General features: G+C 32.7%; 1 protein-coding gene across 1 annotated transcript; it reads right to left on the reverse strand.

The window, feature by feature from the left end:
* Positions 1 to 1768: 1768 nt before the first annotated feature.
* Positions 1769 to 16283, reverse strand: LOC134726967 (uncharacterized). The gene is made up of 11 exons (XM_063591365.1): positions 15818 to 16283; positions 15357 to 15498; positions 12191 to 12454; positions 10777 to 10967; positions 9662 to 9713; positions 8399 to 8434; positions 7352 to 7404; positions 5310 to 5388; positions 4863 to 4918; positions 3571 to 3624; positions 1769 to 2116 (listed from the first exon to the last, which is right to left on the reverse strand). Exons 1-11 carry the CDS (start codon positions 16091 to 16093, stop codon positions 2039 to 2041), a joined length of 1281 nt encoding a protein of 426 aa, XP_063447435.1. The 5' UTR covers positions 16094 to 16283; the 3' UTR covers positions 1769 to 2038.
* Positions 16284 to 16500: the final 217 nt, after the last annotated feature.

Genomic DNA, 16500 nt, shown 5'->3' on the forward strand with positions numbered 1-16500 from the left:
AGTCCAAATAGCACAACACTCTCCTGTTCAGAGCTCTGAGTTGAATTTCTCCATTTAATCTGGATCTGAATACTACTCCCAACAGGGATCTCACTGTACCATATTAATATTCTAGTCAACTATTCGTGTCAACCTATTTTCCTGCATTAGATGTGCGTTTCGACCATAATATTTTTTCAGTGATGATTGCGCGAGGCGAAACAATTTGAAAATCCAAAACTTATTATCAAAATATAAAACTTATAAAAAATGACAAAAGGCATAGCCGAAACTGGACAAGGAACCGGAGCTTCGTATGAGGGAGATAACAGTATATGTATAACAGTTTGACTTTGTTTTTACATACAACTGGCTTACTACTTTTCATTTCGCTTCAGTATCTGGTATTTTTCTTGTGTCATTATAATATGCAAAAAGACTTTTTTAAATTACAGAACTCCGAGTAAAATTCAAAACGGACAGTCCCTAGTCAAATTGCAAAATCAAAAGCTAAAAGACATCAAATGAATGGATAACAACTGATATTTCCTGACTTGGTTTAGGCATTTTCTTAAGTAGAAAATTGCGTATTAAGCCTGGATTATAGGTAGCTAAATCTCTGACTTGTATGGCATCGTATAACATTCCATTTTATTGACAACAACGATGTGTTGTCAAAATAAAACCACACAATATACAATGATGGGATGTATAAGTACCACGCCACGTGAAATGGATATTACCAAAAAAAGACCAAACAGTAAAAATAATTATACAAAAAGACAAATAAAGGAACACTCTTACACGTTATAGAGTTGATAAACAACGTCAGTAACTAGAATCTATACTTCAAGACCATTGTGAAATTGATACCAAAATATGATTTTTTTAGAATAAAAACGAGACGTCTTTTGACATACCCCTGGTTCACCAACTTGTACCTCAGACGCTTTCATTTGTTACTAACACCATAAATGTCCAAAAATAAAATATCTTGTCAGACAATTAAAGGTCGTTGATTAATCACTGTATATCTTGGTTTTAGAAATTTAACTGTAATTTTAAATACGAAAATATATTCCATTTCAAATATAGCTATGATATAAAAAAGAAGATGTGGTATGATTGCCAATGAGACAACTATCCACAAAAAAACAAAAAGAAACAAACCTTGACAACTATAGGTCACCGTACTGCCTTTAACAATACGCAAAGCCCATACCGCAAAGTCAGCTATAAAAGGCCCCGATAAGATCATGTTAAACAATTCAAACGAGAAAACTAACGGACTTATTTATGTAAAAAAAAAATGAACGAAAAACAAATATGTAACACATAAACAAACGACAACCACTGAACTACAGGCTCCTGGCTTGGGACAGGCACATACATAAATAATGTGGCGGGGTTAAACATGTTAGCGGGATCCCAACCCTCCCCCTAATCTGGGACGGTGGTATAACTCAACAACATAAGAAAGAACTATAAAAAATCAGTTGAAAAAGGCTTTACTCATCAGATAGACAAAAAATACAAGTGGACGTGACCGGGTACTTATATACATCCCGACACAAAAAGACACAATAAACAGATCTGAGAGTACTCGCAGTTATCTGACAGCTATGATGCTTTCTTCTACAATGTATATCAAAATGTTTTCCTAGATTTGAACAAGCAGGAAAACACGATATCATTGCATAAAATTCCGGAAAATTTTTGGATGAAATTATATGAGATAAATGAGCAACAAAATAACGTCAAAAAAGATAACAATTTATTATTTGCATCACAAACCAAATTAAGTACGGACACAAGTCTTAAAATCATGTAACAAATATAAGTCTGTATACTTCAATTCTATAAAATCCTACTGTTGATCTCTATTGAGACACGATCACTAGTGGTGTCAAAAGATCATTTTTTTTTACTGTTCACCAGGAAAAATCATGATTGATTTCTCATGGTTAACTGTATACAAAACTGTTATTAACATGTTGTTGCACTGTGTCTATCAGGTTTTTGGTTGTGTTAATTGCTATTGTGCGTGCAATTCCAAGGTTTACAGTTTTGTTGACTCTGGTAACTTAACTGCTTCGTCGTTCCATAATCTCGTCATTCGATAAGACATTTGAAGAAACTACAAAAATAAAATGCACTGTTAAATATCACTTAAACTCGTATTATTGATTGGTTGTTTTAAATTTTTGCTTATCGAGCAGAATTTCGTTTATATTCAAAACAGAAACGAGTAAACAATTAATCAACCTATATTTTTATTAGTATTAGCGACAGTAGTTTGACAATGTTCTAATGTATACAACAAGGGCAACAGTATAGAATACCATTGTTCGAAAGTCAGAACTTGATTGAGAGAAAACAAATCCGGGTCACAAACTAAAACCTAGGGAAACACATCAACTATAAGAGGAAAACAACGAAACATCAAAAACATCAAATAGCAACAAAAACCAAATGACAATGAAAGACACACATATTCTGAAACGAATTATAAGATAACAAATGTCATTTCCTGACTTAATATTGGACATTTTTAGAAAAAATGATGGATTGAACCTGGTTTAGTGGCTAGCCAAACCTCGCGCTTTTACAAAAAAGAGGCACAAGGTAACAAAGTGGCAATCACACCCATAAATCGAAAATAAACTGGATAAAAATTAAAGTTGGAAAATAATTAGAGTTTCAGCTTCCAAGTTGAGTTTCTGAGTTTATCAATCAGATTCATTGTAGATAATGGTCATGAATGTGGAAAAAGGATTGGGTTGTGTCTTTGCAAAATTGGAAACATACACTCAGAAGTATCTTTACGAAAGAAAACGACTAAAATCGACACTATTTAAATATAACCGTCGTCATTACGTATTTGTGGCAGATACGTTGTGTTGGTGTATCAACTCACTAGCCACTGATTACAGCGGTCCTACTCCTTTATATATGAGAAAAGCCATATGTTCATCTTTTGCAGGTGTTGTTTGAAGTTAAATATTGAAAGTTTACCTGATGGCATTGCTTTTGTCGTAGTCGTTTTCTTAGATAAAACTATTACGTTGCAATTTTTTTTCGTTCCTTAATATGAAAGTTTACCCAACGTAAGTTTTCTTCTTGATTTTATCTTATAAAGGTTATCAAATAAAAACGTATCTGCTCAGTTACATAAAACGTTTTTCTAGATGGTTAATGTTATAATTTCATTTAATTGTGACTAGGCTCTGCTTACATTATTTACTTTTTTACTTAATTAATTTGAAGTTAAAATGAAAGATTAAGATTAGTAAAAAAATTAAGAAAAAAAAATACATGCTATTTACAAGTTTATGTGTGGTAAGTTCTAGTCGAGATATAACTTGCAGTTTCAAGCTGGTGTATTACACTGTTATTTCCCCGTGCAGGTTTCCAACTCACAACCTCTGTATACACACTAGTGATACAATGGGTGATTTAATTGAACCATTCGGCCACCGATTTCGACTTTTGTTGAATAATAACTATGATCCTTACAGATCAAATGTGGTGAAGATCCTATATACTATCCCTAGAAATTTTCAATACTAGTATTATATTGTGTTTACATACTTTTTCTCCAGAAGACGTTCGAGATCGTAGAGTCGGTGTTAAATCATCGCCTGTCTGAGAAAAAAAAATTGAATAGATATTAGATAAATAAAGGCAACAGTGGAAAATTCTGTTCAAGAGCCATTAAGCGATTTGGCGAAAAACAAATCCGGGTCACAAATCAAACGCGAGGGAAACATATAAACTATAAGAGGAAAACTACGAGACAACAGAAACACTGAACTGCTACAAAAAAAACCGCCAACAAACGAAGAAACGAAATATTTAATAACTATTCCCAGAAAATATATATTAGGCGGAAAATGATATAAAATGTGTTTACTTCATCCTGGATATTTACTAATCAAAAGGTCACGCTTATTGACTATTCTCATCTTTCGACAGCACTATAATGATTTCGACATTTAACTCGGTTGTCTCTGAAATAATAATGAATGTAACAATTTTCACAAACAAATAATTCATAGGGAGACAACGGTAAAATCACAAAAATACTGAACTCCGAGGAAAATTCGATCGGGGTTAGTCCCTAATCAAATGGCAAAATTGCAGAAAATGGTGGATTGAACCTGGTTTTATAACGCTAATCCTCTCACTTGTAAGATAGATGCATCAAATTCCATTAAATTGACAAAGATGCGTGAACAAAAATGTCAAAAATAGGGGCACTACAACACGAACTCCACCTAAAACTGGGGGGATTTCAGGTGCTGCTCGACACGTGGCACCCGTCGTGTTGCTCATGTTATTAATAAGTCGGTAAATAGACTTAATACGGTAGGTCATAATCGTGAAAAGGGAACTGGATTGTGGTTACGACATAAGAAACATATACGATATCATCTGTATGACGGATATTTCACACAAGATACCAAAAGAACATTCAAACTCATTAGACGAAAATAAACTGACAATGTCATGGTTTAGAATAAAAACCAACAGACAAACAATATTACACAAAACACACACCATAGAAAACTTAAGACTGAGCAATACGAACCCAATCAAAAACCGGATATGATCTAAGGTGATATGGAAGGGTAAGTAGATACTGCTCTACGTATTACAACCTTATAGCTACCTGCTATCCAGCTTCTCTTGAAACATCTAGCTTAAAATTGAATAGCATTTTTCAAAACTATTTCAAAAACACTTCACAATGGGCTTTGAGAGATCCATTATATAGAAGAAAAAGCAAAACGCGTGATAATCAAAATTAAAAAAAAACGCTTTCACTCCAATCTTTCCAATGTTTCGACAAGAATTGTAGAATATCGATGGTATGCCCTTACCTTTTCTAATGTATCAGTTATGCTACCAGAACAATCATCTGTCCATTCTCCAGAATCTAATTGTTGAAACAGAAAAATATATACATGTATGTATAGTGCAGTATGTCGTAATTTGTCATGAACCGTATTTTGAAAATGTCATAGTTTTTGCACATATTATAGTTTTCTACCACCTTATTTCAGTAAAAAATTATTTGTTTGCATCCTAGGGTATTTAATTATGGTTGTTATTGAAATAAAGAAACGGTTGTTTTGTGACCGTCATTATTCATAGAATAAGGATCTTTGATTATGTCTTTTAATTATTCGCAAACTTTTGAAGAATCTTTGTTAATGCAGATATTTGTTAATGCAGATAGTTCAAAGTAATGTTTCCAAGATAAAACAGTATATCATTTACATTTTCTTAATCATGCTTCAAGAAACGGTATTCTAACTCAGTCTCACCTTGCGACACTTTTGAACGTCGGTCTGAGTTGATCCTCCGCTTTTCTCGTATACTAACATTGGCATAAGGGTAGTCGAGCTGTAAAATATTTTCCAGTTTTAATCAATTTGTTTAACTATGCTCTATCACTCACACATTATTTGTACTAATATTCTCGAACTGAATCATTATGTGTTATAGTAGTACAACTACTTATATAATTTGTCCTACATTAATGTGAATGAGAAGTGTCGGCAGACCTTTTTCGCGCGTGACACCATCGTGCTACTGTAAATTACGATGTCGAGTAATATCAATTAGACACAGTAATGTCGTAGGGTATTTCTTTTTGACGATAAATGTAAGTTTAAAAATTCGTTAAAACGCTTTTTATCAATATTTCTAAAAGGTTACCGTAGTGTACTACTTTTGGGACAAATCATATTGTCATCACAGAAGACTTCATTGGCAAAAAACTCAAAATATGGACAATTTCACTTTCAAGGGGTTATGAATTCTGATTCACAGTTGCAGACATAACTGGACAAACTCACTACTTTACTTCAAAATTGATGACCAAAGTTTATTTTCATTGTAATGAAAGCCTAATTAAGGCATAAAATCCAAAGAAATATGTTTGGAAGTATAAATAAAGGCAACAGTAGTATACTACTGTTCAAAACTCATGAATCCATGGACAAAAAAAACAAAATCGGGGTTACAAACCAAAACCGAGGAAAACGCATTAAATACAAGAGGAGAACAACGACACAACATCAAAATGCAACACACTAAAACGGACCAAGCACCAGACAAAATCCCACAGACAAACGTGTTTAAGCATCGCACAATAGCCGATTTGTTATGCACTCTTACACTTACACTAACACAACACCGAATGTGAAAACCATCGATTTAGATCTTTTTAAACCCAAAACCGTGACCGAATAAATCATTTTTTTACAAGACTGTAACCGATAATAGCAGTACAGATACTTTTAAGAGCATCACACATCCCTTTTAAAGAAAATAAGTGTGGATTTTATGTGCCCCTGAAGGGTAAGCAGATCTTTCTCCCCATGTGGTCCCTATCATTTTGTTCTTGTTAGTACAAATTGAGTTACAAATCTCTTGTGGTGATGCCACGATCGAGAAAAAGAGGACTTGGTTGTTGTTGCAACAAAAGGAACATCTTAATCGTCCGTAAAACAGATATTCCATGACGGTTAACAATCTCGTGATGTCTTCCCTTCCCACAAATTAGCACTTTGTACCCTTGATTGGATAGTTAGCATGTTAGTAACAACCTTTCTTTGATGATTATAGGAATGACAAACACTAGAATATCGTATCAATTGGATATATACCATATATGATGGTGCTGCTGGAATGTTTCTACATATAAATGGGAGATTTATTATTCAAACAAAGGCAACAGTAGTATACCTTAATCCATGGACAAAAAACAAAATCGGGGTAACAAACTAAAACCTAGGGAAACGCATTAAGTATAAGCGGAGAACAACGACACAACACTAAAATGTAACATACACAGAAACGGACCAAGCATCAGACAAAATCTCACGCGAATAACAAATATAACATTAAAACCAAATACATGAATAAGCTGAAACCCCTCGTTTGTGGTCAAGTTCTGTTTTCAACTGACCTTTAATGTCAATTTTTAGAAGAAGTTAAGTCATTATATGTAGCATACTTAACTATTGTGCGGTATCGTGTATTCGAAATTCGAGGGGATATTTAATTATTTACTGGGAGACGATGATTATTTACAAAGCAAAACCTGATTTAACGGACAAAATTAGCTTTTCTCATTTGCCTCCTGAAAAGCGCCTGTACACGTGTAGTCTGTATCGTGTATAATGGATAACGTCGGCAATATGAGGAACACAGTTGGTTAAAATATGCATGAATGTCTATTCTTAGTTGAAAACATGTCCTCAGTAAAACGTAAATGTTTTTTAGGAATATTAATTTACTTGAATTATGAAAAGTTTAAATAGGATATTCAAGGTACTGTATATGTTTTATAAACACTTACTGATACATCAGATAATTGACTACTTCTTCTTGGTAAAACTGGTTTGTCCTTCTCTAAAGAATGAAACAAATATATTTTACATTGTTAAAAATATCATACATATTTTTACAATAACAAGTCTGGAATTTTTATAGCAGAAAAGTTTTTAAAATGTTGCTATAGAAATAAACAATAACAGGTAGGTTTCGTAATGATAGAATGAAAGCGCGAGTGACCTCAATGAGACTGCACGAAAAAGACACAATTACACTGAATATATGGAGATTCCCAGTTTATGTTCAGTAATATACATATACTAGCACCTATATTAATGGTCAAACTCCAAATAGCCTTGCGTTTAGACAAGTAATAAATAATCCAAAAACGATATCAAATGTTTGACACATCCACCCAGTTCTCAATAGACTGAACCCCCGACAGACGCTTAAACATGCTGAAGGAAGATGTGAAATAAAAATGCGCATCTGGTGCAAGAAAATTGGTACCGTTAATTTTATTATGGAACAATACCCCAACGAAAAAAAATAGACATCAATGAGACAGTTACCCATCAAATAAAAGTACCAGCAAACCAAAACCTAAGAAGTCAACATACAGTTTTCGACAACAGGTTGACATGTACATTATATGTCGCGCTCTAAATAGACCGAGTCTAATGAAGATGTAAAAAAAAATAAGCAAATGCAATCAAATATCGAAGAGTAAACCAACCTATGTTAATAAAAAAAAATCTATAAGATGTAACAATAGACAACACATGACGGGGTTCCGTATTTAGGTAACGGTCTCTCTTTTTGAAAGTCATGCATTTTCTCAGTTTCTGAACTGTCTTTCATTTTCATCTCTAACAGTCAAATACTATAGAAACAGGACTTTGATGCTAATTTACCAGTAAATCTTAACTAGGAACACTCATTTGTAAAGTCGATACAGTTATGCTAATAATTCAGGGGACCATTGGAATAGTCAAATTAATCTTAACACTAAAATACTTAAAAACAAATCAGCTGAAAAAGATGACATGTAGAATAAAGTTAATTTACTTACTGTCCCCTCTTATAGCTTCCATAGCAACATAATGGTCTGCAAAATAAAATGAGCATGCATATCTTGAATTATTCTGAATATCTATTATAAATTTCAACGACACAAAAAAAATACCTTATTTGAAAAGATGTTAATTATTTTTTACATAAAATGTAATTGCGTTTGCTTAATGTATACATTTATTGCTACCTGACAAAAAGAATGTTTGCTTATAATGAGATATGGGTGGTATGGAAATATTCAACGAAAGAAAACAAAAAAGATATTATCAGATGTTAGTCTTATAATTTATTTCTTGTAAAGTTTTAGTTCGACGTATTTTTAAAATAGTTTATAAACAAAAGCGTAGCATTGGCTAATATTTGTTAAAGATTTTTATTTATGGCATAAGTTGGCTCCGTTAATAATTTGTATGTCTTCATTATTAGACGGAACTTAAAACAATTATAGTTGTCTGCGCCCTCAAAGTGCTTAAAAAGGGAATATTTGCATTCGAAGTAAAAATTAAGCCACTGTCGTCTATTTGGGGAAAAATGTCATATAAACAAGTTAAGAATTAAAGAGTTTTAGTCGGATTTATGCTATAGTTCAAATAAATTAATAATGTACATTTTCAATCATTTGTATACCGGTATGGTTGTTACATTGACAGAATGTACAGTATTAAGAAAACATTTGTGTTAAGAATAACTATACGAAAAGGTAACCTCTGTTGAAGAGAAAATCAACACTTAAGAATGCCTGCTCATCTGTTTGAGAATAATAAGCTTTCAAAAAACTTTGATAAATAAATAAATTTAAAAAGCAGAAAACAATCATAGGTCAGTGTTTTTGTAATTGATTGAGTTAAAACCAATTCAAAACTTGGCGGGAAATGATTCTCTCCAGATTTTTCAAAGATTGAAATTGACACCTTTTACTTTCAAAAACTATGAAAAATAACATGGATTTTATATAACTTTTAATAATGGCTAAAAAGGGGAGGGCAGTAGACAAAATTCTTATGGCACTACATGGATAAATAGTTATCAAAAGTACCAGAATTATAATTAAGTACGCCAAACGCGCGTTTCGTCTACACGTCTACAAGACTCATCAATGACGCACATATCAAAATAGTTATAAGGCCAAACAAGTACAAAATTGAAGAGCATTGAGGATCCAAAATAAAACTAGAGGATTCCGAATATCTGACAAAAAGTAAAAAAACAAGACTAGCGAACTTCCTTATCAGACACAACATTGTTCTGTAAAAATGCTTACCCTCTGCATCTTCAGATGTGTCGTCCTTCTCTTCTTTAACATCATATTCCAGCTGGAAGTTTAGAAAGAATTGAAAAACTACCAACTAATGCTCCTCGCACTTTTGAGAAAAAATGTATTTCAAGGTTCAAAATACTGGTATGTTTTTAAAATAACAAATAAACCATGTACTATCATTGCTTATTTTATCCTTTATATTTGTGTTACTAAATGGGATACTCGTCTCGAGTTATCATTCAAACACTACACAACTGAGGACGGGCTTTATACTACGGGGAGTATAAAAAGGTAGGTTTCTAGATACCAAAATAATCCTAGATATAGGAAGATGTGGTGTGAGTGCCAATGAGACAACTCTCCATCCAAGTAACAATTTAAAAAGTAAACCTTTATAGGTTAAAGTACGGCCTTCAACACGGAGCCTTGGCTCACACGGAACAACAAGCTATAAAGGGCCCCAAAATTACTAGTGTAAAACCATTCAAACGGGAAAACCAACGGTCTAATCTATATAAACAAAACGAGAAACGAGAAAGACGTATATATTACATAAACAAACGACAACTACTGTACATCAGATTCCTGACTTAAGACAGGTGCAAACATTTGCAGCGGGATTAAACGTTTTAATGGATCCAAACCTTCTCCCTTTTTCTGAAACAATAGCATATATATAACATCACAACATAGAAAAAGTATGTTATTTGTCCCAATATGCATTAACACCCATAAAGGGCATTTTCTCAAATAAAATATGGCATGAGTTCCCCAGTCTTTGGCTAACGTGTCAAGTCATGAAGCCCATACCAAACAAAATCATTCAAGAAAAATAAGAAAACATATTCAAGACATTCATCCAGAAACCAAAATTGTAAAGAGTTTCATACTATGTACAGATGACCGTATCTACGTACTTGACCAAAAATTTGGACCAATCTAAATTATAAGGGTACGTTCATCAAATTGTATATATAAGTTTTATTAAACCTAAAATATCACACAGATACAACAAGATGCAGTTATATTTTCTTTATTTTCAGTCTTTTATGCTTTCCAGATACATCAATTGATTTATAATTTGACTAAATAAATGCCATGATTAATTCTTTACTTACAAGGATATTGTCTGCAAGATGTGTGAATTCCCCAGCAATTGCTAATTTGTATGGTGTTTTTCCGTTGTTGTTTTTTATTTTCAATGCGTGTTTTCCACCAGGAAAAGTTAATAAAGTAGTACATAATTGTTCTAAACCATATTTTGCAGCAAAATGAAGCAATGTTGGTAGTTCGCTCTGTTTATGTATATCTGTATTAGATAAAGAAAGTTATGTATGTTATTGTCAACTAATGAAGTACACGTACGTGTACTAGTGTTAAAAACTATTTTCATAGCGTTTTTGTCATTGATTCTTTTGTTTATCTTAAAGTTTTCAATTTTATTTTAAGAACGTTGTGGTGTGTTCCTTTATAAAATAAAAAAAAAGTCAATGGAACTGAGGACAGGGGACTCTTTAATATTTACCTGAATTTGTATATATACACACCGTATGTTTGTGGCATAACATCGTGGTCACAAGTAAAATTGTTTTTTTCTGTTTAGTATCAAATTTATATTAAGATCCATTTTGTTACATCTTGTGATCAATTTTATTTGGTAATCGCCAATGGCAGTCAGCAGGGTTAAAGAACATCAGTTGTTCGACCTGTTAGTCAAATGCGTTTTGTCTAACTATACTTTTTTCACATTTTTGGTCTTTTGGAAAATGTTGTTTGAGCTGTTTTTATACCCTTCTACAACGAAATTTGTTTTACATGCACACGTATAAAAAATGCGGTTTTTATCCAACGCAATCATAGGTTTGAACGTAGTTTTCAATTTAGACTCTTATATATATATTTATTGAATTACTTAGTTATTGTCTTTATTTGTTTTTGTTGTTGGTATATGTCACAAACTGTAAAGTTTATATGGCAATAAAACTTTGAATTGAATTGAATTGTTATCGTCTGAATTTTTGGTATGTTATTCATTTTGTTCAATCTGTGATTAACGAGTCTGCGTTGTTGCTTGGAACATTTTTTAACTTCACATTTTTTGTTTAGTGACTATGTGTTTATTTGTAATTTGGGACACAGAAGTGTTCAAATAAATCGAATAACAGAATGGAACAGAAAGAATGTAAACCATGTTCTTTAAACCCCGCACACTATTATAATGGTTATTAATCATTAAGTCTTTGGGTTTTTTTTTGGTCTTTTGTGTCGATGAAAATAACACTTAATTGAGAAATAAGTGCTCTTCTTTATAAAACTTCATCTAGAACGCCCAAACCAAAACAACCTTTAGTGCTTTATAAAGTGTTGAAATGTTTGCCATGACGTTGTCAGTTTCTTGTGAGTTTTGAATTTACTCTTAGTATCTTCCGCCTCTTTTTATCTTAAATTGGTGTCTTACCATGAAAAGAATATATATTTTGAAGAACTTTCTGCTGATTTAAAATATTTTTGCAATTCACTATTTCAACAAACCTGAAGTAAAGTCGAAGTTTTCATTTGCATATTCAGACAACGGATTCGATCCACCATTTGTAAATATATCGTTGAGTTCAAGGTCGACACATTCTCGTGATCTTGTTTCGATATTTAATGTTTGGCAAAGAAGTTCAATAGGGTTGACAACCTCGTGTAAAAGACGATTCAGCATCTCAATTTTGGATTTTATATTTAGGTAACTTCGTCCTACTGTTTTACCATTCAAAAAAACTTCAACTTTTTTCCTCCCAGGAGCAAGACCTTAATATAACAATAACATTATTGATGGCTTACTTATCATTTAGATTTTGTGCATTTATTTATTTATAGTTAATCATTATACAGCAATTTTTAAGGACAAGACTAAAATGAAATCGTAAACAAGATCCTCTTAGATTGTGTAGATGGAGGTGCAATCTGTATATATTTGTGGTAACATCTGTTTACCGATGATCATACATGAATAAGACACAAAGCAAGGCAAATTTCTTCTCGTCTGAAATACAAGGCCAGATTTCTAAAATATTTTAAAATTCATTACAAGAATGTATTTGTATTGTGACATATATCAAAGTTTTTCGTTCAGTGTATGCTTGCTTTTTTGTTCAGTCATTTTAAATTTTATTTTCATAGTTGTGTCTTTCTATATTGTTATGTTTACTAAAACGTTAAAACCCGATGAATTTGTTTGAAACTGCCCTAAGTCAGGAACATGTTGTTTAGTGACTGTCGTGTGTTCGTAAGTGGTTATCGGCCTTTTTTTAAATATTGATTAGACCGATGGTTTTCCTGTATGAATACTTTACTTTAGTCATTATTGGGCCCTTTTTAGCTTGTGTTCTTTGTGAGCCAAGGCTCCGAGTTGAAGGTCGTACTTGAGCCTATAATGGTTTACTTTTTGCACATTGTGAATTGGATGAAGAGTTGTCTCATTGGCACTCATACCTCATCTTCTTATTTCTATTAAAAATGAGTCAACAAAGGCTTGAATTTAGAGACATGTCAGCAATGATCCAACGACCCCTCTCCTACCGGTCTTTATTAGAAAACGTGTCATCAGAAAAGAAGAAATAAATCTTAAACGTGACCAATTTTTAATTTAATTTTTTTTTTTAGATATTTTCTAAAGTCGAGATTGTACCAAATCAAGGAGATTGAATGATAAATACAGTGTCACATGTCATTAGAATTCTAGTCTAGCAGGACTTTTTTGATGACGTGTTCGTTTGAAAATCTAAAGATTAATTTCCTTTTTATAATCGACCTATATATATATGTACATACTATTGACTTTTAAAAGAATGATATAGCTTATCTAGACCGCCTTTTCCTCTCACATATATTTATATATCCTTGGCGTTTCAAACTTTGAAATTCATAGTGAAAGATGTACTTGAGTGAGATTTTGAAATTTGTGTCAGATTTTCGGACTCCTTCGTGTTTTTCCATACGATACACGGTAAATTAACTTATTTTGATGTCTAACTAAGGCCGTGTTCACACCAAACGTCGTGTAGAGTAAACATGTTTACAATTAGTTTAGTGTAGTGTACACTGGTTTCACATTACATTTGTTCACATCTATACACCTTGTTTAGCTACCTGTACATAAGATTTGTTCCCACTTGTAAACTATATGTCATTTAAATGTTCATTACGTAAAACTGAATTCAAAATTGTTGGACAATTTTTCTAGCGGTAAGGAAACAACCATTTGACTTCAAAAGGGGGGTTGGGGTGGGAATGGAAATATTCCGATCCCCAATTTGATAAAAAAAAAAATAAAAAAAAATGGTCATACAGATCATAAAAAAAAGTACTTGATCACCAGCATGGAAAAAAGGAATAAAAACGCACGCGCGAAAAAAAATCTGACTCAGATAAAAAAAATAACCCTCCCCCTTTTTTTAAGTTAAGTGGTTGCTACTTTATGCAAGCCATTTTTATAATTTGCAGTAGTTTGAATATACTAGAGATGTCTCGATTACGCATTAGAAAACGTTAGCTGCAGCAGCGTGCTTAAAGCCGAAAAAAGAATTGAAATATTAGGGATCACTTCATTTTTATCTTTTCTGTTGGTTTCAAATGGTATTTCTTCTCCAAGGAGTATTTGGTAACGGAATAAGGTAACGTTTTTTTTTTATTTATTTAAGTGTTATTTTACGGATCTGAGATACTAGACAAACATATCATTTACCTCACACTTGTTTTAGTAAAGACCAGTGGCGAATATTTCTGTGTACGTCAAGTCGATTTGGGAGGACCTTTTCAAATTAATTAGGCAGCAACTATTTACTTCATTTTTTAGGGAGGGAGCCGGGGGGGGGGGGGGGTTAGGTGGCGTGGGCAATTAATATTTTTCAGGACAAATTTTGATGACAAGTCGAAATCAATTTTAGCATTATATATAGTGGCAGCTGAGGGTGAAACAAACAAATGTTTTTTTCAGGGCCCAAAACTGGATACATTTTTTGTTTCCATAGCTCACCACCCCAACCCCCTTGCCTTTATGTTTTCTACTCAACTATACATTATATATAGTGGCAGCTGAGGGTGAAACAAACAAATGTTTTTTTCAGGGCCCAAAACTGGATACATTTTTTGTTTCCATAGCTCACCACCCCAACCCCCTTGCCTTTATGTTTTCTACTCAACTATAAAAGCCCCCCCCCCCCGAAAATCAATTGGTTGCTGCCTTATGGGTTCGGAAATGATGCTGCTTTAAGTCTTGATCAGGGGTTAATAAAGTACGTTAATTTTTTTTAACAAAAAACAATCTGTAAAATTTAGACAATAATTTCTGTAAAGAACTATAGATACTAATAATTATCAAAAATATCAATTTTACTCAAAAATAATTTCCTCCTTAAATATATACACGGTAAAACTAATGTCCTAAATGCCTAGTTTTGTGTACAATTAACCTACACAAGGCCTACATTGACTATCGACTGTGTGCAGATAAAACGTGATTTAAACTACATGTAAACATTTAGTTTTATCAATGGGAACGCAATTGTGTTTAGTTTACGTGTGAGTTACATTAACACAACACCGAATTTAGGTCAATGTGAACACGGCCTAAAGCTTTTCCATCTTATATATAATATCAACTTAAAATTCTTGATTTATTTAATTTCACCTAAGTACATTCTTAAATTACCTGAAGGGCTAAACGCAAAGGTTGAAGGATTGGTCTGTCTGATATTTTCAATCTTTCTTTCTAACGCAAAGTCCGTTATTTGTACTTCTACTTTTTCTACAGATGATTCTTTTCTTAAAATTATAAAAACCTCATCATTTGTCTAAAAAAAAACCACACATGATTAAAGATAAACAAACAAATTTGTAACATCATTTAAACGGAAAAGTGATACCGTTTTCATAGTGAACTATCAAACATTTCTAGAATCAGTTGTATTAGGTTCCTTTCAGGAGTAAAACATTTGGAACCGCTCACACCCGGTCCCTTTCCCCAACGCAAAAAAAAACATACAAACAAAAAACCATAAATAATAGTTCAACCACTTTGCAAACAACATGATTAGAACAAAAGAAAATCTTATATAGTTAACTCTGAAAGCCAATATGTGTTAGTGTGTTCTTCTTTTTGAATAAACTTACATTCCATATTTGTGTTGGTGCTAATGTAAATTGTTTCAGAACCGGAAGTGATTCTGGTTTGTCAACAATCTTCACAATTTTTAACAACGCTTTCTTGAAATCATAATCACTTTGTCCTAATGAAATGAATATCCAGGAGGTGCTTTGAGGGAGAATATCACTTATAGCTCTCTGTCTGTCTTCTTTATCCAACTCGATCAGTGGATGATATAGTATTATCAAATTTGAAGCACCAATAAAGTTTGATAACAGAGACTCTATCTTTCCTTCAAGCATTTGTGCATGGAACTCCGGTGTCAGGAATATAACTTGTAAACATTTCACTTTAATAATATTAAGTAAATTTCCCAAAGTTATGTTATATAATGTCACTGCTATATGGTATATTTCGGAACTAAGCTTCGTTTTAATATATTCAGCAATATCCTCGCCGTCGTCCGCATGAAAGAAACTAATTTGGTCTTCTTGAAAGCCTGCAAAAAATAGCTGTATTAAGCAAACATGTTCATTGGCATCATTCGTTTAGTCGGTTAAAATGTAAGAAAGAAAAAGCATATTTCACCTCTTCTGCATACTACAGAATGAAGAGGGTTAATTTATCTCTGGCTTCCTCAGTTTATCTGCTTATTAATTGATTGATTGATTGATAATTGCTTACTGTCCAACGATAGATGATTTACAGG

The sequence above is a fragment of the Mytilus trossulus genome, chromosome 7 (genome assembly GCF_036588685.1).
Source record: "Mytilus trossulus isolate FHL-02 chromosome 7, PNRI_Mtr1.1.1.hap1, whole genome shotgun sequence".
NCBI lineage: Eukaryota > Metazoa > Mollusca > Bivalvia > Mytilida > Mytilidae > Mytilus > Mytilus trossulus.

Excerpts from the sequence above, each read along its gene's own strand:
- LOC134726967 (XM_063591365.1), bottom strand. The coding sequence starts at position 16,093 with ATGCTTGAAGGAAAGATAGAGTCTCTGTTATCAAACTTTATTGGTGCT. Across the intron at positions 7,405-8,398 it reads GGAAGCTATAAGAGGGGACA|AGAAGGACAAACCAGTTTTA; the intron begins GTAAGTAAATTA and ends TTCATTCTTTAG. Across the intron at positions 5,389-7,351 it reads GTCAATTATCTGATGTATCA|CTCGACTACCCTTATGCCAA; the intron begins GTAAGTGTTTAT and ends AATATTTTACAG.